The 21,810-nt window shown below is 41.1% G+C and overlaps 1 protein-coding gene across 1 annotated transcript; it reads right to left on the minus strand.

Annotated features, from left to right (window-relative positions):
* Positions 1-944: 944 nt before the first annotated feature.
* On the minus strand, positions 945-15,567 carry LOC116290171 (uncharacterized). Its single transcript, XM_089032040.1, has 3 exons — positions 15,348-15,567; positions 7,083-7,273; positions 945-3,026 (listed from the first exon to the last, which is right to left on the minus strand). The coding sequence occupies exons 1-3, from the start codon at positions 15,565-15,567 to the stop codon at positions 1,086-1,088; spliced, it is 2,352 nt and encodes a 783-aa protein (XP_088888166.1). The 3' UTR covers positions 945-1,085.
* Positions 15,568-21,810: the final 6,243 nt, after the last annotated feature.

The following is a 21,810-nucleotide window of genomic DNA, read 5'->3' on the forward strand; positions in this document are numbered from 1 at the left end:
GGTCAAATAAATAAACACAAATAATAATGAAATTAGGTTATAATATATTCGATTCATTGGTTTTCAAAACCGCTTCGTTTCGCTATTAGCGGTCTATCACTAATAGTCCACTAGTGATTCGGCCAATCAAAGCGGAAGGATTTGTTATAGACTACAGTAAAACCCCGCGCATAAGAGCCTAGATTTTTCCAAGTCAGCCTGAACAGGTTCTTATATAAATGGTGCTTAACTTGAAATCAGGCAATCAAGGTTCTTAAATGGGTTCTTAATTTTTGGTAATAAAAGAGTAATTGTATTGGTGGGCGTGGCATTTTATACATTAAATGATTCACACATTTTCATGCTAGCTGTACTAAATAAAAACTGATAGGTAGTGGTAGTAACTATTTCGATCTTAGTGCAGTTTTCGTATGACTGTGAAAAGCTCACGGCACGAACACGGTCGTGACACAGCAAGGGATACACCAGACAAATCACATTGCACGAGAATTTACTCTCCATCCAATCAAATACCCGGAACACGACATAAACACGGCGCGGACACGGTCACGCCAAGATCACGGCACTTTTAGACCAATCATATTGCGCGTGAAAAAAATCAGCCAATTAAAATTCTAGAAAGCATCACGGTCACGGCACCTCACGCTTACGGCACTGGGCTTTTCACAGTCATACGAAAACTGTACTATTTCATGGACACAGTGTAAGCACTCTAACATACAGAGTACCTTATTTTATTATTTACAAGAAAATAAAACAGATTGACTTTGTATTTGAAAATTAAGAACCTACTTTGAGATTTCAGCCTGAAATGGTTCTTATGTGAAGGGTGCTTAAAATGAAAATTACAGCCTGATAGGTTCTTAAATTTTAGGTTCTTACACGCGGGGTTTTACTGTATTTGTAGGTTCAGTTTCTAATAATCTTATTATCTTTTATGCATACGAAGGTGTTCTCTAAGCCCACCACTGTACAAAAACGCTTTGTCACACTGCAAGCATTTAAATGGTTTTTCTCCGGAATGAGTTACCAAATGCATCTTGAGTAACACCTCCTTGACATACTGGTTCTCACAATTTGGACACTTAAAAGGTTTTTCCCCGGTGTGCTGCGCTAAATGAACTTTTAAAAACGTTCTTGAATCCAAACGATTTTTCACAGAAATCGCATTTGTAGGGTCTGGCTCCAGTATGGGTTCTAAGGTGCTCGTCAAGGTTCCATTTTTTCACGAAAGCCTTTCCACAGCGATCACACTTGAAAGGTTTCTCCCCCGTATGTCTGCGCACGTGAACATTCAAGTCTCCTTTTCCTGCAAAGGCTTTATCACAGTTCTCAAAAGTACACTTAAATGGCTTTTCTTTGGTATGTGTCCTTAAATGGCGGTCATGACTTGCACGGCTGGTGCTCAACTTTCCACAATACATGCACTTAAAGGGACCCTGAGATATCCTCTTTTTCGCATGGGTTCTGAGATGCGATTTGAACTCACTTGGCTTACAAACTTTGTCACAGTACAAACACTCCTTATATTCTACTTCAGACGGTGCTTGCTCCGACGAATTTGTTTTTTTGTGAGCTTTTCGATGGTTTATGAGTCGTTTTTCGTTTTGGAACACTTTGCAACAAATTTCGCACTTCAATTCTTCATGCCTGGCTAAGTGTTTCGCAAATTGCTGGACATATTTAAGTTCTTTGTTACATGTATCACATTTAAATGATTTTTGCTTCGGGTGAGTTAAGATGTGTGTTTCCAACTCATATCGGCTGTGAACATTCTTCGAGCAAAGGAAACAGGTCATTTCTTCTTCAAAGTGCTTCTTGTTGTGATTTTCCAGAGTTTTTTCATTTTTGAATATCTTTACGCAGTGCTTGCATTGTAAAGGCTTTGGTCTTACGTGTGCTTTAACGTGCGTTTCGTAGTATTCTTTATTTGTAAAGGTTTTTTCACAGTACTCACACGTCAAGAGGCTTTTCTTATTTTGTTTTTTGTGTTTCCTTTTGAGAGAACTTGGGTCCTTGTTGCTTTGACGAGTGTCGATGTTTTCGGATTCTTCTTTATCATAATCATCATCCCCACCATTATCATCGTCATCATCATCATCATCAGTATCATCATCATAAACACTTTCTGTATAATCATAATCATCGTCATCCCCATCATCATCACCATCATCATCATCACCATCACCATCATCACTATTATCTTTATTTCTTTGCTTTTTTTCCTTTCCTTTCCTTTCTATTATTTTCTGGTTCATTTTCAGATCATCATCACCATCATCATCACCACCATCATCATCATCACCGCCATCATCATCATCATCACCAACACCACCACCATCATCACCACCATCATCATCATCACCATCATCATCACCGCCATCATCATCATCATCATCATCACCGCCATCATCACCAACACCACCACCATCATCATCATCATCACCGCCATCATCATCATCATCACCGCCATCATCATCATCATCACCATCAATATATTCCTTTCTTTGTTGTTGTTCCTCCTTTTCAACTCTTTCTATTTCCTTCTGGTGATTTTCCAGATGGCGAACGAGGAACCTTTCTTCTTTAAACACTCTTCCACAAACGATACACACAAACTCTCTTTCCCCCCTGTCTCTTTTCCCAACACCAACACCATCACCATCTTTGTCATTCTCTTGCACAACAACCATTCCACTTACTTCCGTATTTTCCTCCTTATCATGAGATACCCCTTCTAATTTATCTAGAATAGGCACAGGTTCCAAATCAACATTATCTGCTTCAGAAACACGATAAACTACGTTACCAGATGAGAGAAGCTGCGTCAAAGATGAGGGAACACTGTCTTCAGCATTCTGGCAGACTTCCAACACACTGTCATCAACCCAACTGACTTGAGTTTCACAGCTTGTGTTTCTTGAAGTGGTTGGTTGGACTGATCCATCTTCAGTTTGTGTTGCTGTGCTGTGTGAGGTGACTTGAACGGAGTGACTCAGTATTGGAGAGTAGTTGGTCTCTGTTGCCTAGGTTACGAAAAGTAAATAGGAAAATCATGGAATTGCTCGTGTGTTGAAGGAAGATTTTCAATAAATTAGTAATAATTCCATCCTTCCTTTCTTTCTTCATTAACAATTTGATAAAATAATTTGTCTAAAGCCTCAATTCGAAAGGAACATTTATTTGGTTTGTTGACATCTTCGACGCTTTTTTTAAAATAGTACAATGGACTGCAGAGGAGTACAATGGAATGAAGAGGATTACACTGTGAACAGTCATATGATTCCTTTCATTTCATCTTTGAAAGTAAAAGAGGTATGTATTTGATTGTTCCTCTTATCCATCCATCCATCCATCCATCCACCCATCCACCCACCCACCCACCCCTCCATCCATCCATCCATCCATCCATCCATTCCATCCACCCATCCATCCATTCCATCCATCCATCCATCCATCCATCCATTCTTCCATCCATTCATCCATCCCTCCCTCCATCCATCCATCCACCCATCCATTCATCCATCCATTCATCAATTCCTGCCAAACCCTCAAAGTGGGGACTTTGGTCTTTTCCCACAAAGTGGGGAGTATTGGAATCCATTAATTAAACATAATAATACGGTATGCAGTGGTTTGGAGGAAGTTAAAGGTAAGCAATTTCGGCAAAAAAACGTTTGATTTCCTTTTTTTTAAAAGTTGCACATTTCAAACTTATCAAAGTGGGGACCTAATATTTCTAATTAGGACGAACTGGTACTGTTAGTACTATGTGGGGACCTCAGTCGTGCTTTTTTGCAGTTATCATTGAAAGTGACTTGGTACTTGAGAAACCAACCAGTATTCAGGGAATTTCAGTTATTTCGGCTTGGCGCGTGGTACTGAAACTCAACCAAGGAATCGTTTTCCTCCGCGCTTTCTCTGTCCACTGTGGAACGAACAAGCCCTCTATTTATTTTAAACGTAAGGCGTAAACGTAACAGAGAGTTTTTAAATAATATTGTGGTCGGAGCCCGCAGAATTTGCTGTTGCAGAGACATTATTCAGATTGTTATTCGGTTCTTATGCACTCGAGAATTTGGGTAACCTGATTTTGATGCTTTCAGCAATGCGGGGACCTGGTTTTGTGCACCCGGCAAATTGGGGACCTATTTTTGATGCATTCAGCGATGCGGGGACCTGGTTTTTATTCACTCGTCAATTTGGGAACCTAATTTTGATGCATTACGCAATGTGGGAACCTGGTTTTTATGCACCCGTCAATTTGGGGACCTATTTTTGATGCATTCAGCGATGCGGGGACCTGGTTTTTATTCACTCGTCAATTTGGGAACCTAATTTTGATGCATTACGCAATGTGGGAACCTGGTTTTTATGCACCCGTCAATTTGGGGACCTAATTTTGATGCATTACGCAATGTGGGAACCTGGTTTTTATGCACCCGTCAATTTGGGGACCTAATTTTGATGCATTCAGCAATGCGGGGACCTGTTTCTTATGCACTCGTCGAATGGGGGACCTAATTTTGATGCATTCAGCAATGCCGGAATGGTTATTATGCACCAAACTGACCTTTCTTAGAATTTTATAATCTTCTGAATAAGCTTGGATAGGTCAACAATGACAACAGGAATAAACGAACAAATGATATTTTATTTCAAACATACAATAAAGTAGTGACAAATGACATCTTGATAAAGCGCTTTAAATGGTAGCAATGCAATTTTAAAAGAATACGTTACAAATTACTTAAACCTAATGAGATGCAAATCCAAAAATTTTTTAGGAGAGGGGGTGTGCGACCAAAGGACTAGCTATAAAAACATATTTGACTCAAAGGTTAAATGACCACCACTACATAACCGATAAAAAAATATATTACTAAAATCATATATTTACAAGAAAAAATCAGTGACCCCCCATTTCCACTCGTAAATAAATTAATGAGCCCCTCCTTAATTCCTGTGCCCCCTCCTAAAAAAAGATTGCTCGGTCGTTCGTTGTTCTCCAATGCAATGATGGCGAAATATTTTAAATCCTCCTGAACAATCAGGGAATTAATGTACTAACAATTATTCACCAATTAAGTAAAGGTGAGGCGCTTATCGGTAAATATCCACCGAAGATCACTGAGCTTGAGATGAATAATCGTTTTAGTATCATTTCACAGGTGATTATTCGAAAGCATTGATTTATTTTCTAAAATTAATTTTTTCTCCGAAAGAGGAACACGCAAAAAACGAAGCGAGCGCATTCCTATATAATCAACTGTAGGTGACTAGTAGGTGATTATGGAGAAAAAGTCCAAAGTTCTTGACCAATCAGCGCGATTTTCTATAATTACCCGGGTAATGATACCAATGAAGTATACTGTATCAATGAAGTGAAGAATATATATTAGAAAACGAACACCAACTCTTTTTGCTATAACAATAAATGACGACTTTGTAAAGGCCGTTTTTTATGCACTTTGAAAGTTAGCGCAACTCGTAATAACTACTGTCGTGCAAATTCACTTATCGACTATAATAAATGTATAACATTTTCAGTCGTTATCGAATCAGGCGTAAAAATGTAAAGAGAGCGCCTTACCCGAGATTGAGATTAGATTCGCTTTGGGCTCTAGTGACACGCTTAGAAGCCGTTCTAAAAAAAACTAAAAATCCATTTCGTTGTAAGATGGTACGATAATGCAAGGCCGACAAGATAAGACTTTGACAATACAATTACCGATTTCTTTTCTCTCTTACATCATTAAGACCCAGGCTAATACACTAGCAATTAATGATAAAAAGTTGCGTTTCCAAGGGCCAGACGTCGAGTTTCTATGGCACGCCTAACGAGTTTAGATTTTGTCCCGGCCACATTTTATCGCTGATTGGCTAATTTTCATCTGTTTTGACAGGTTATCATATTTTTTTACGGTGGGAACGTCTCGACATGCAGTTGGAAACGCAAAGTTTTTCGAACTCGAACGGCGAAAAGTGATCGCGGTTCACGCTCAAAGGGAAATGGACGCAACCTTATTGTTATTTTACAAACCGACTTTGCATATGCATATACTCTGAAACATAGCCCATCCTATATATGCGAAATAAATAAAGGATATTACATGGGCGCGAGGAGATATGAAATTTATGTTCGAGTGTCGAAAAGATCACTCACGAGTGAGCGCAAAGAAAACCTCCAGGCGCCCATGTAATATTCTGTTTATTATATAATTATCCATAAAATCAACTTAACAAGCTTTTATTATTATAACTAACTAATAGCTTAAATATACATGGTAACGATGCTTTCACATGTCAAAATAACATTTTGTTTTTGCGCCTCGTGGATCCACACTACTTTGACAATGTGATGGCGAAATTTATCGTCAATAAGAGGACAGACACATAAAAATCTGTTGTCAATTTGTTTTTTACAATAACAAAAACTATAAAAACTTCTCCTTTTTTCTGATCAAAACAACTAACGGAAAGAGCGCAGGCTCGTTGACGTCAGCTTTATCTGTCTGTCCTCTTATTGATGATAAAAAATAACCAATCAGCGCGCGAGAAAATTGTTAAGTTATTGTAAAAATCAGTTTTTCGAAAAGGAGTGATATATAAGGTATTTTATGGATAAGTATATGATAATAAATAATATTAATAAATGTCAACTTCTCTACCCTGTTACGGGGATCGGATAGTGGATTATGAAAGTATGATGAAGAACCCTAGAGATGGACCATTAGGAATTAGGGAGGGGCCATAGCCAATTATTCTGGAATATATGAAGCAGTCTAATATAGCTATGACAGAGTGCAAACATTATAACCATGAGATAGAACAAAAGCTAACTACAATGACACTAATTTCTGCAAAATCCTTTGTCTTCCATTGGGTTATTTGGTGCCGAATTAGTTATTAATGTTTCACGCTTTTAGCGTTTGCCTCTACCAGTAATCTCAAACTTGTAATTGTTCACCCTTTTGTTTTCATCAAAAACGAGAGGAAAAAATAACGAGCAACTTGTTCGTTCTTACACTTTCTCATCTCCTTGCTCGTTCTTTTTTTCGTTTGTTGACCAAAAACTTTACTTGGTATTTTATTGCCTTCCAGTCCCGGTTTCTCAATGCATTACCAGCTTGTCTGAGGCAGTTTTCGCATGCTAATTTGTTGGGAGCTTTACCTTCATCCCTGATCAATCGATCGAAGTAGGCTATTAAAGCTTGGGTCTCCTCTTTAGACCACGGATTTCTTCCCTTTTCTTTTCGCTTGCATTTTATTTCTGCAAAACGAAAAAAATATATATGATGTGATTATATTATTAAATGATATTATGGATGTAGCATACACTTAACATATGGACCAAAAATAGTTGTAAATAATATAGGAAAAAATGCCGGATGCCAATGCTCGAAAGTTTCACCCGGTTTTGATATAAAACTGATGTTATGTGAAGGGCCCAAATTCGAAACGTCAGGTTATCAATAAATACATTTTTATTGAGTGTACTGATCATTTTCTTGCTTCCGGGAAGGAAGACCTGGCTATTTTTTTCGGTTTCTAAGAAGTTTTAACTTACAACCAGCGAAAAATTCTTCAAAATTAGTAATAATGAATCACCAAAATCTCAAGACGACATATTACCAAAAAGGTATTTGTCTTTGATGAAAAGGTCTGAAAAAGTTTAAGTGGAATTCAGGAAGTTGATAAAAACCTGCTCATGGTTTTCTTGGTTTATCTTCAGTGTAATAAAATTTATGCAGCACAGCTGACGTCACATTACCAAATTGAAAAAATAATAACCAGCTTTAGGCCCTGGCTAAACAAGGAAACCTGTTTCCCTAAATGTTTCCTAAGGTGGCAAAACTGTCAGGAAACATTGGGAAACAATGTTTCCATGCGTCTTGGAAACATTAAATGTTTCTGCCGCACAGCAAAACATTTTTTGCGTCTTGGAAGCAAAATTTGTTGCACGCAGTAACTTTCGCATGTGGCTAAACTTAGAAACAGCGATGAAACATGCACGCGGTTTCACCCCTTCTCATCTTTTCTTTCCTCTTACTCCGACGAAGGACTAACCGCCGAAACGTCAGTTTCACAAAGCTTAATAATAATAATAATAATAATAATAATAATAATAATAATAATAATAATAATAATAATATCAAAAAAAAAAAAAAAAAATTATTATTATAATTATAATAATAATCTCAATGCCATTATAATATATATATATATATATTTATTTATTTAATAATAGAATTCAATTAACTATTAATAATAATAACAATAATAAAATTTATGATAACGTTAATAAAGAGATTATGAATATAAAATAACAAATATATGTACAAATTACTTATTTATCGATAAAAACATATTTGTAAAATATAATAATAATGATAATAATAATAATAATAATAATAATAAACTTTATTAATGTGTCAATAATACCTAGTTTACATGTGAGTAAACTAACTGGGGACACCTATCTAGCACTATATCTAAGTATATAAAAATAACTAAATGAATTTACTATATATTACGAAGTAGCAACATACGAATAAATTTCTCTTTAGTTATGATAATTCTAAATATATAAAACATATGAAATATATTTATTTATTTATTTATAAAAGAATAAATGAAATATAATGAAAAAAATATATTCTCGTTTAGCCAGGGCTTTATAGTCTATGAAATAAATAGACTCTTTGCCGGACCTGGTCACGTGCCTGGATTAGCAAAGCATCATCTGGTGAGCAAGCAAACCCCCGTCACGCTTTGACAACAGTAGCTCGAGTGAAACGAAGAGTGACCTCTGTCTTAATTTACTGTTAAATACTAAACAAAAAGTGACCTTTAATAGAGAATTATTGGCTTTGTCTGACAAGAAACAAACCTTTGTTGGATTTCGCTTCAATTCTGGCCGATTTTCTGCCGTATGTGGAGTTCGGAAGGACGACATGGGTGCATCGGGAACGAGCGAAGGTTAGTTTACTTTCCTAGTAGGTACATTTTATTGTATTTTAACTTATTTTAAGTCTAAACCCATGAACGCCCCGAGTAAATTTAAGAATTAACAGCTTGTTTAGCCATCTGTGAGCAGAAAAAAAATCGTTCTAGAACGTTATGAATCTAAATTTCTTAACCTGAAATTTAACAACAAACGGCTTTCTCCACGTCGTCCAAGTGTGTTGGCACGATAAATATGGCATTATGAAGTAAAGTATAGGCTTCAAAATAGACTTCTCTCTAACTTATTTAATAATGAATTAAGCTAAAAGATATTTTTATTGTCTTATCATATACCAGTGGCGTATGATAATGCCACGATGCCATATTTATCTTGCCAACACACGTGGAGAACGCCGATTTAAGGTAGTTCCGGACCCTTGCTATTGCGCATCCATTTCGCGTATCTCGTTTTTTACCCTTTTTTTGCGCTGTTTTAAAATTGATTTAAATAATGTCAGAAGTTGAATCCTTTTCTATAACTTAACTTATTTCGCTAATTCATGAAACTTTTGAGGCAAAAATGAATTGTTTTCAAAACACGCTTAGATTTATCATTGCCTGACTTCATCTTTTGATTCAAAACAACAAATTCATAACTTTATAAAAATGGAGTAACAAAAAATGAATTTGACAGGTTATTCTCAAAATCAATTTGAAATACTTCTTAGATTCTCTGTAGATTACAAAGACGATTTGACATGTTAGTAGTATAGGGAATGGGGGTTCCAGCGCAATCTCAACACGGGGTAAGACCCGCGTCAAAAATCCACCTACGGAAACAACCCACTCCAAGTGTGGTTGGGGGCAACAGCGCAAATATGTTAGTCTATATATGGAGTGCGAAGATTGTAAAGAGTTTGTTTATGATTTCTGTGTAAAGTGCTTGAAACCCAAGTTTGTACCTACTAAACCAAATAAGTATATTTGTTGTGACAAGAAAATGCAAATAGAAGACGACACGTCAGCACAGTGTTACGAATGTGGTAAGAATATTCGTAATGCCGTACCAAATGCTACCAAAGAGCAATATTACGCCAATGGAGGTCGTAAGAAGACCCCATACAAAAGAATAAAATACTTCCGAGACTGGATGAGTCATATCCAAGGTTTACATCCGATATATTTAAGCGACGAAGTAAGGAAGAAAATCATAGACCATTTAGAAGAGCCAACCCCACAAAGTCTACGGAAAACGTTGAAAAAATTAAAGCTAGGGAAATATTACAAAGCTATTCCCTATCTTTTGTCTGAAATTACCGGTAAGTCTATTCCCGAGGTTTCTGATATGACAAAAGCCGAGTGGATGTTTTGTCGGCTGAATAAGGATATTCCTTATTATCCTGATGTAATTTACGAAATATTTTACAAAATAGACCCCAACCACCCCCTGTTAGGATGGATTCCGAGAAAATAAAAATGCAAAACTGGCGTTTATTTTGCCAGAAACCCCACCGGGGAATGCATCGCGCAGAACACCAAGCTATCCCCAGTGGGGTTTTTTGCATTTTGGGCTTACGGGGCTTATTTCATCCCGCGCCAGAGGCCCTCTAGTACGTACACATATATCTTTCTTACGACCCACCAGAGGGTGAACTCCGGACAGCGTCCCGAGACACCCCCTGACTTTTCCAACTTTTCCTCACGAAACCCCCCATCGCGGGGTTGAATCGCACTTTCTACCCCTCCCCCCACGGTTGCTGTGAGTGTGGGGAGGCTTTTTTTTTTTCACTCACAGCAACCGGTCCAAATGCGTCTACAGCGAGGCTCGAACTCGGGACTTTAGGCCTCCCCAGCTCCAAAGTCCCACGATCACGAGCGAACGCCAGACACATCTGGACGCTTATGTATGTGAAAATTATTATATTTAATCTGCATAATTTCTAGACTGACGTTCGATATGTAAATAGAATCCCGTCACGCTCTTTTCGAAGCAGATGTTTACTGAGCAAGCTTTCTTTGAAGCTCTTCTTTTGCCTCCTGATAGATCTTTTTGCGAGATTCCTCGGAAAGATCTTTTACGACTGTTTTTTTATTCCTCATGTCCGACTTTAATTTCTCGTACTTTTCCTCTTCGGCTAAGATAAGCGAGAATTCTACGTCGTCTATCTTTCTGTCACGCAAAGCCTTTGAGACAAGGTCAGTGATCGTATTTACTTTAGCCCTTGACAGAGCTATTGTCGTGTCGTGTTTTGATATTTTGCTTGACAACTGTTTCATAATGCCTGTCGTAACAGCGGAAACAATGCCGCAGACGGCTCCAACGCTGGCCAAAGGAACGCCAACGACTATTCCCGGTCCGGTAAGCGAAGTAGCAACGCCAGAGCCTGTTAACACAACGGACATGGAGCCGGAAGTTATTGCGATTTTATGTAGCGTACTCCGGGCTCTGACGTATTTCTTCCTAACTTTTTCGTAGTGTTTTGTCTGCCCTTCCAAGTAAGCCAAGATTAAGTTCGCTTTATTCAGACGAAAGTTTTCGGCGTTTAGTTCGTTAGGTGTAGTATAGGGAACATCTGGGTACAACTTAGGTGCTGATGGTATAACATCCATTATATATACTAATGTACGACGCTTTTGGAAATAACGTAGAGGAGCAGCCACATCACGATAATCGAGATTACTGGAATTGGAGAGCATTTAGGAAGATGTTTCCGCATGCAGACCCTAGTAAGTTCGAAAGAAGGCCCGATGGGATTTACTATAACGGTTCTAGGATGTACAGCAACGAGGATTTGAAGCCTACGCTGGTTAATCAGATAGACGATCAACTGAAGAATTCTGGTTATGTTGAACATAAGCCTAAGCCAACATATGTTGAACATAAGCCCGTGCAAGGTTGGTCAAAGGAATTATTGCTTGGTACCAGTACTTATCCGATACCCGCGGTTCCATTTGATGAACAACCAAGCTTGGATTTAACGTTGAACATGCGGATTTTTAACAAGCATTCCTTTCCGTTAAAGGTGCGAGATATCTTCAAAAACGTGCCCATTAATCATACCACCGCTAAGGAATCTCATGAATGGTTAAGTGGTCCTAACATGCGTTATTGGCCGCAGCAACTAAACTTTGCAGTTTGGTGTGCCACTAGCGGCTGTGGTGTAAGCGCAAGCTTGATGAAGAATTCAATATTTATGTTTCATTTTCACTTCACGGTTAGAAGAATACTGCATGAGATGGGCGTTACTGCATTACCAGGAGATGCTGCGTTCTATCCAAGAGATAACAAATACAACGTTCCTGCTTACGACCGACTTTGTAAGGAGTTCGGTGTTGTAGGGAAGGATTTTAGATGCACCGCGGGTGCTAACAATGGTTTGGGGCACATTTGGGCTTATTGGGGGATTGGTGGACATGTGCTAAGCGATAAAGAAGTTCATGCGTTGAATCTACGATGGAACACTGGGTATCACAAAGAAACTCACGACAGTAGCACCTTCTTTGAACCAAATGCTAAGACCACTAAGGAAGTTAGAGACGGACCTCTGTTCAAAGACGAGGGTGGTAAGTATGCAGGGGCCAATCCACTGATTATTAAGATTACCAACGACGAGCAAACGAAGCAATATCTTAATTTCATACCTCCAGAAGGTAAAGGACTAACTAGAGCTGGTCTTGCTCGTTTGAATCGCAGCATAGAAGCTTATGTGTATTTCATTTTGGGGGCTCAGGTAAACACCCGATCCAGCATAATCGGAAATACGGGCGCCGCAGAAGAAACGCGAGCCGAAGCTTTGATTCTATTTGAAAGTTCAATCTTGGAGGGTGATATTAGCAAGGGCGTACAGCGTTACCAACTAGCTATACAAAATTCTAAGGCAAGGTTGGACTATGCAGTAGCCCCGGGTTGTTGGTTAATGCCAAGTAATTTGGTTATTAACACTAATTCCGTCGTGGGTTATAACAACAAACTTCAACGAGCTACTAAGGATATGAAGTTTGGGGCGAATGACGTGAACTCTGACATGACCAAGGGCATTCCTCACTTTGTAGAGGAGCCAAAAAAGTCACACGAAGCAAAGCTGCCCGTAGTTAAGAAACCATCAAAGAAGGTCCTGCCTACGATACCTGAGGAATATGACCATAACTTACTAAAAGCCGGCTTAACAGTTGCAAGCATTGGTCTGAGTTATTATATATGGCGATGAACAACCCTTACGTAGCTGGAGTAGATTGTGTCTATACGACTTACACAGGCGAGAAAAAATACACCCAAGCATCTTGGGTTGATGTCACGGGCATGTCCGTGGATCTGAACTACTCAGGAAAGAAATTGATCCTTTGTAGTATTTGCATTGGCACGAGTAGTCACGCCAACGTGGGCTTTAGGTTCCTGGATGACAATGGAGCATTACAGCCTATGCGTACGAAAACGAACAACAGGGAGCCTACGCATTTTTCCGTAGAGCCGCCAGCGAATAGCCTTGAAAATCATTCCGTTTGGACTTTTCACATGGTTACCGATTGCCACGGGAAGGTAAAGCTGCAGATAAGAGTAGACGATACGGGAAAGGTTACGGTAAATAGCATAGAGGATCAAAGAGATTACGTTTATAATCACAAGAGCATTAGCACTCTTACGGTGGTTAGCCTTTAAATATATGAATAACCCACATGTAAAGGAAGATTGGTTCCTTCATTACTTGGAGGAGAAGGACTACGTAAATGATGAATGGTTTGACACCGAATTGTGGGTAAAGGTTGGAGGTCTGGGATTAATCATGTGTACTATTAGTATTTCAACGGGGTGGTCATGTAATGTTGGGTTTAGGATCGTTGATGAGAGTAACCGACCATTACAGCCTTACAGAAAAAAAGACAACAATAGGAACCCAGTTCATTTCTCATTTGAACCCTATCCAACAAGCGCAGAAGACTTAACGCCGGTAACTTTTCACATGATAGCCAATTGCCAATATGCGAAGTTACAGATTCGCCCCAGTGATAAGATGACGTCGGGCGCCGATGCCGGTAAGCTGGGTCGCGTTCAGATAAATGCCGCCCCGTCAAAAAATCCTCCGACTGATGCTATTTGGAATCATAAGCCCATTAGCACCATGAGTGTGCTGCCGCTAGTTCCGCATTATCAGGGCGGTGTGAATACTATCTTTACTTATCCCCAGTCGAGGACGCCTCGGGCGCCTGACGACGATAAGCCACCAGTAATACACAAGGATAAGATTAACCCTTCATCTTCTTCAGGAGTACCACTCCAATAGCGACAACCAAGATCCAAATGTTATTCCCCACGAACTTTAGCAGTTCTCCACCGGCCCTAAGTGCCAAGGAAACAACCGAACCCAGCAGCCCAGGCAAGCCGGCTGCCATCTTTTTTCCCAAGTCCGTTAGTCCATTGCCTAATTTCTTTACGCCCGCGCCTGTAGCCTTAAGCGCGGATAGTATTACCCCTACTACGGTGCTAATAGCGACCGCAAATGCCAGCGGAATACCATACTTCACCAGAGCTCTTTTTACCTTTTCCTTGGTGGTAAGTCCCAATTCTCTTTCCAGGTTGTCCTTTTGCGCTTGTAATTCCGCGACTCTTTCCTGAAGGGTTTCTACTTCATTTTGAGCTGCTTCCCTTTCCTCTTCGGGACGAGTTTGGTCATTGATTATTTCCTGCTGCCGCTCTATTTGCCCCTCCAGGTCTTCGATGGCCTGATCTCTTTGCTGGATTTGCTCTTCTTTAATGTTGATTTCAGCAACTAACTGCCGCCGCTCCACCAAAGAACCCTCTATGGTGGTACGTAAGTCCTTGGCTTCTTCCTTGCTTATATCCAGGTCTTGCAGGGTGAGATTGAATGCCCTTTGGGCGCTGTCTTTTTCGCGAAGAGAAATGTCTCTTTGTTCTCTAAGTTCTAATATGCGTTGATTCTTGTCGTCAAGTTCTCTCTTTTGAGCATCAAGGAGTAGTCGGTTTTGCCGTATGTAATCTGCTTCCCTTTCCTCCATCGCTTGCTTTAGCTCTTCTACTTCCCTTATCGCCTCAAGACCTTTTTGTTGCCGCTGCATTATGGTCTTAACTCTTTCGACGGCTTCGTCAATATTCTCACTATTTTCTCTCATTCTTTCGGGTAAGTTGGGTTCTCCTAATGTCTTTCTAAGGGTTGGAGGAATATTTTTATCTGCGTAGTATTTACCATTTATGTCCCTGATGACATATGGATGAGCATTAGACCTATTTAACCTTGCTACTACGACTTCCCTGCCCCATTCGTTATCCGCGTCAAACATTACTTGGACTTTGTTTGGATCCCAGTTTGGGAATTCTTCCTTGATCCTATCAAAGTCGTCCGGGGTTTCTTCCATGGATTCGTCCATTTGTTCCTGAACCCTACTAAGCCATGCAGCGCCGGGGGCTTCGGGGATGTTGCCGTCCGGACCAAAGCTGGTTTCCGCGGTTTTGCTCCTAGGAGGTTTCATCATCGTGTTACTACCAAAGTCGATGTTATCGAGCTTTATGTATTCTGGTATGGGTTTGCCTGGGTTCTTAGTGCGGTATTTGTCTAGGAAAGCCATCCAGCCGGCGCGGACTCTTTTTCCAAACCGACGCACCATGTTACCTCGGAATTCCGTGGGGTCGTTGGTTTTAGGTAGTAAAGACTCGTATTCTTCGTCGTTAATGTCGACTTGACCTTCTTCGGTAAGGGGATCAAAATCACCTTCTACTTCCATTATATATGATAAGCTCAAAGTTAAATCCCAACGTATTACCTAAGCAGGTTGGCGGACTGAAAGCAGAACGCACCTTTCACCGGGTTACATTCACGCCTTCTAGCGCTAAGCCAGGTGAGACGCTGTATGTAGGCGTACCCCGCCTAACGGATAACCTAGTATTGGTTCCTGGTACCCTGGCGCTAAGGTTTAACCTAGCAATACAGCCAGATACCGCAGACGCGCGTTACGTCGTCAATAATGCAGGTAGAAACCTTGTTTCCAAAATACGCGTAAAGTTCGCCGGGGAATCCTTGCTGGACTTAAACAGGTATGATTTGTATACCACGTACAAAGACTTATGGTTGACTGCATTTGACCGCGCGCAAAGGATAGAGCAGGGAATAGCAAGCGCAGCCATACGCAAAGTAAGAAGCGCAACCTCTGGCGCCTCAGGAGAAGACGAAATAAAGACTGCTTATGGTACTAAATATGTCGTTCCATTAGATTTCGAAATTATCACGAACCACGGTGCATACTACCCAAGGCAGCTAAGCGAACTGCAGTTCGAAGTGACCCTAGCAGATACTACGAACGTCCTGCAAGGAAAAGATGTAAGTTCATCAGCTGTGGATCCTTATTTCATCAAGAACTTGGAGCTGCAGTACGAGACGGTACACAGCGAAGAGCTGGCTCGTAGCGCTGGCATGGAATACAGCGCTGGGAAGGCTTTCCTTTACGATCACGTCGTGATGTACAAGACCTTTAGCTTCACGAACAACGTCGAAGAGGTCATCAACCAAAGCATTAACCTACCCAGACGCAGCCTTACAGGGATAATGTTGCTGTTCGCAAAGACATACACGGCAGGATTGCGTGACTCTGAGGCATTCTTTAATCCTAACATCACTAACGTAGGCGTTAGCATTAACGGAGTACCTAATAAGGTTTACTCACAAGGGATAAAGCCTGAGGACATGTACCGGGAAGTCGCGCGTAAGTTTGGCGATCAAATTAGTCCAAAGGAATTCTTTAAGGATAAGTACGCGCTGTGGATCGACATGCGCACGACAAACGACGAAGACCTACATGGTCAGGGATTGCGGCTGGTAAATACCCAGGACGGTATTACGTTGGAGATCAAGCGCACCAAACATGCCAGCGACACTACTAAGATCAACGCGTATATCTTCGTAGTCTCAGACGCGCAACTGAGCGTAGAAATGAATCAGCTAAAGAGCGTTGCGTATTGATGCGCTGCGCTCCCTCATCCAAAAAAAAGAATTAAATATCCCTTACGTATATAATGCTTCGCGTATTTGAAAACAATGAAACTAAACTGCAATGCATAGTGCAAGGCGATAAACTTTATTTCAAAGCAAAGGAAGTGGCGGCTGCGTTGGGTTACGAGCGTCCAAAAGATGCAATTAAGGCGCATGTTTGCGATAAATACAAGGTAAAGCTTAGCGAACTTAGAGTGGAGGTGAATCGCCTCCCCTCTCATTCACAGCCTAATTCCCTGTACGTAACTGAATCTGGGTTGTATCAGTTGATATTTAGCTCTAAGATGCCAACGGCAGAGACATTCCAGGATTGGGTCTTAGAGGAAGTTCTCCCTACCCTCAGGAAAACAGGTAAATATGCAATGGACAAACGCTTTGACAGTCCTAACAAGTTGGTATTCAAAATAGAAAATGAATTTGACCTGCATAAGAAGGTCGTAAACTACATACGTCGATTCCACCCTATCCTACTGCTCGCACCAGGTCTTGGAGAACTACAGGACTCAGCTAGCAAAAGGATAGTATGTTGGCAGAAAGGGTATCAGGCGGGGCAACCCGACATCTTAGTCCTTAATGCACATAAAAAACATAATGGGTTATGCCTGGAGTTGAAGACGCCTAAGGGTAACGGCGTATTATCCTCAAAACAAGAGGCGTTACTCGCACAATACGAGGCAAATGGTTACCTAACCATGGTGTGCAACGATTACGACCTTATATGTAGGGAGATCGACCATTACGCGGAAGGCATTCGTGTACCTTGTCCTTGGTGTGTTAAGGCTTTTAAGACGCAGGAGGCGTTAAGGACTCACCAAAGAATATTTCATAGATATAATGATAGTTGAACAGACACACTGGCGTAATCTGACCGTTGGTCAAACTTACAAAATAAAAAATTATGTCATGTTTGAAGATATCAACCGATTGAGGTTAATCTTGATGCATGACAATGAAGAGTGCACTTTATGGGCACCTGACTGCGTGCGGTATGTCCTTCAAGGTGAGGAATACACACACGTAAGAAGTTATGGTAAAGTGAATGGTCGATGGAAGTTTGACATCGAACGCCGCACCGACGCTAATCCATTATGTGATTAGTCATCCTCATGGGCGGTTAAGTATTGGTCTGCTATGTCGGACCTCATTTTTTCTGTCATGTAATTAGTATGGTAAATTAAGGCTCCTCCTGCGAACGCTGCGATGTAAGGTAACATCATATATTATTCATTTTTCCATGCTTTTCTTACAGCAAGGTAATGGTCTAAGGGCTTGGGTCCGTCGTACAGGCAACACCAAATATGTTGACCGCTACGTATACAGCCACATCGGTTGCAAATGCCGTCCCAGTGTTCCCTGTATTCCCATCTCACGCCCTCAACGTCGTCAAAGCATACGAAGGTCTGGTCTATTTCCTTCTTACGTCGCGTGAGCACCCGGGAGGTTTCGTGGGGACAACAACGTTCGGCTAAGTCTCCGTGGGTTTCACAGACGACATCTTCGAGGTGGTAACGACGACAGCGGTATTTATGCCAGTTCTCCTCGAAGTGAGGTTCATCGCAACGGAGACAACGGTCTTTGAGGCAGACTCTGTTCTCGCGGTGATATCGTAGGGCCTGTACAGTGGACAGTTCCTTACCGCAGTCACCGCAAAGGGTACTTACGGTCTTCTGACAGACTTTCTTGGAAAGATGGTATTGCAGTCGCTGCTTACTGCTGAAAGATTTATTACATCGCATGCACTCCATTATATACACCTTATTTTTTATTGTTATTTTGTTAAATGCTGCAAAGAGGTCTCAAGTAAGGATCTATCTTTTATTGTTATTTTGTTAAATGCTGCAAAGAGGTCTCAAGTAAGGATCTATCTTTTATTGTTATTTTGTTAAATGCTGCAAAGAGGTCTCAAGTAAGGATCTATCTTTTATTGTTATTTTGTTAAGCCCCCATTAAAAGATGAGGTATCATTCTTTCTCATTGTTGAAACCAGCAAAAAGATAATCATGTTAACCATTCTTCGATCGTGATGATTTAACAAAATAACAATAAAAGATAGACCCTTACTTGAGACCTCTTTGCAGCATTTAACAAAATAACGATAAAAAAAGAAAGACCTATGCTAATTCCTCTTGCTGGGGTTTAGTAAGATCTTCTTTGCGACCTCTTACTCTTCTCGAACGTCGTCTAAAGTCCTTTGTGCTTTAGTATCCGCGGGACACCAATGTCCAACGAAGTCTTCTTCAGAGAATACCTTATTACAGTGACAGCAGCTGTGTTTCTTACGAGGCGTCGGAGGGGTAACGATGATGCAGTCAGCAGGTAGTTCGCACGTAATGCAGTCCATATATCTATGGGGGATATCGAATGAAGTCCTTAATGGACTCCTTAGCCCAGCCCGCCATTGTCAAAAGCGCGCCAAACCGTTCTGCACGCTTCAGACCACACATTTCATCGTACAATTCCTGTACGCGCTCTTTTAACCGGTCTATCTCTTCCCTTTGCATTTCTATGGTGTCTCTTTTATCCTTTGCGTCGGCGGTAATCCTTCTTACTGCTTCCACTGGTTCCATCTATATATGAACCCAGATCACATGCCTTGTAACGCTCTGATAGTAGGACCCACCGGCTGCGGAAAGACCCAGTTCATCGTGGAGCAGCTATTAGGACCCTTTAGATACCGCTTTGACTACATAGTGCTGCTTTGTCCCACCTACGTGAACAACCGCACCTGGACGGGCATAGGAGTGAAAGATGACGACTTCTTCGTAGATATCTTAGATCCTAACGAGTTATCCAGCCATTTGAAGTTCTGGCACAAGCAATTCCCTAAAGGTACACAGACGCTCCTCATATTGGATGACATTGCCTGTGGGGACGACGTAAAAAGGCGCACCTCCGAATTAGTGAAGCTCGCCTTTAGCGGCAGACATGACAACATTAGCGTTTGGTTGCTTTCCCAGCAGCTTACCAGCGTCTCTAAGCCCTTTAGGGAAAACATAGGCTCTCTCGTAGTATTTTATACTCCGAGCAAGTCTGACCTGGAAACCATTTTAAGCGACTACGGCGGTGAGATAAGCAAGGAACAGCTGCACGAATACATGCGGCATTTAAAAACGCACCAACATTCCAAGATGATTTTCTCTTTGAGGTTTCCTTATGACGTTAATGTATATGGAGATTGAGCAGCTCTTAGATGAAGTCCCCACGCAGTTAGACGAAAGTAACCTCAAGGAACAACTTAACATCCTTGTGTCTTCGGGGAAGTGTAAAGAAATGATAGGCAGGGAACTTACCCATGAGCAGGTTAATAAGCTGTCGGAAGAGGAGGTTAAGAAGTTCCATAAGAGGTACGAGGCTGCCCTCGCAAGTAAGACCACGGACGCCGTAGCAGACTCCGCTATCCGACTTGCCACTAAATTGCTTGGACTTGCACTGCCCATAGACGACGTGGAGCAACTACAGAAGGACATAAGAGATGACTATGTCATATCCCAAGAACTTAAGATAACCTGTGGGTGGTTGTCTTTGAAGTGCGGTAAGTTAATGGCAGTCGCCTCTGCGGCTTTGCACGTAGCTCAGCATGTCGACTTGAAGGAGGTACTAGGTTCCTTCGGAACATCTTGGAAGGACTTCAAGAAGGACAGAGAAGTCGAAAAGGTCTTCCAGGCGGCACTTGCTGAGGTACCTAGTCAAGTACCTGCAAGTGACTTATCAAGTACTTAGTCAAGTCATTCGCGGGAATTACCCAGGTCGCCTCAAGTACCTAGTTAAGTACTTATCAATTCCTTCAAGTCCTTAGATATAATGAAGTGAAGGCTGAATCAGAAGGCGGAGGAAAAAACCCCTCAAAGTAGCAGGAGCAACCGAATCACCAAGGCTAAATCTCCAGGCAGAGAGTTGCTGCCGGTAAGAAGCTCGCCGGAGATGAACAGGAAAGAACAAAGCAAAGAAGAAGAAAAGGTGGAGGAAGAGGAATCCTTCATTAATCCTGGGACGTTCATTGGCGCGTTAGGAGTCGCTATAGCAGCAGGCAGCCTTTACTACTGGGCGGGGCCAACGAAAAAGGTAGTAGAACCACCAACGTATCACGCACCTGTGGAGGTTAGAAAAAAGTAGATCCCTGAAATGGAGTAGATTTATCACCACGTACAGTGGCGACATAGATTTCCTTCTCGCTTTGTAATATAATGTCGACCGCGTTGTTGAAAAAACTGTTGAAGAGAAGCAGCATTATCATTTATTTTTTCTATTGTTGCGGGTATTGGTTGGGTAGGTAGAAGTGTCCTCAAAGAAGACTTTACTGAAGACCCAGCAAGAGCTTCGCTAACTTTGTCTAAGATGACCGCTGCCGTAGGCGGGGCTATCATGCTAAAAGGATTACCTACGGAAGGAAAAGTATCCTACTAATGTATAATTGGTTAGCTTAGTCCAGGTGGAGTCATTGCAGCTTTAGCCTTTACAGGGGCTAATTATGGTGGTCAATATTTGGATAGATTAGTCAGGGGCGACAAAAGCGGTGCCGCCTCCGAAAGGAAGAGAAACGACTATAAGCGCTGGAGGACAATATCAAAGGGACGTGCAGCTTGGAATGAAAAAGACAGCGTACAGGGATGGTTGGATAAGAAACTACCAAAGACAAAATGCGGCAGACAAGAACTTCGAAAACAAGACTACGCCGTCAAACTTTAATGCGCAAGCACACCCCGACTTTAGAATGAAAAAAGCATCAGTTCAAGAATTTACTACCAGCCTTCTAAGAAACAAAAAGACAATGAATTGGTTCTTTGTAGAGTCGCAGGCTGGGCCGGAGGGTGGCTTTTGGCGTTCGTATATAATATAATGATCGTCTTTTTTGAAAGCGACAAGA

This window comes from Actinia tenebrosa, unplaced genomic scaffold (genome assembly GCF_029948245.1).
Source record: "Actinia tenebrosa isolate PJP-AT-01 unplaced genomic scaffold, QUT_ActTen_1.0 PGA_scaffold17__23_contigs__length_9995812, whole genome shotgun sequence".
Classification (NCBI taxonomy): Eukaryota; Metazoa; Cnidaria; class Anthozoa; order Actiniaria; family Actiniidae; genus Actinia; species Actinia tenebrosa.

Bases quoted from the DNA above. Each gene is read 5' to 3' on its own strand.
- LOC116290171 (XM_089032040.1), bottom strand. From the start codon at position 15,567: ATGGTGCGTCGGTTTGGAAAAAGAGTCCGCGCCGGCTGGATGGCTTTC. The intron at 7,274-15,347 runs GTAGGGTTCAGG...TTCGTTTTGCAG, and splicing joins CCCCGGCGCTGCATGGCTTA to AAATAAAATGCAAGCGAAAA. The intron at 3,027-7,082 runs GTAAAGTTTTTG...TTCGTAACCTAG, and splicing joins GGAAGGCAATAAAATACCAA to GCAACAGAGACCAACTACTC.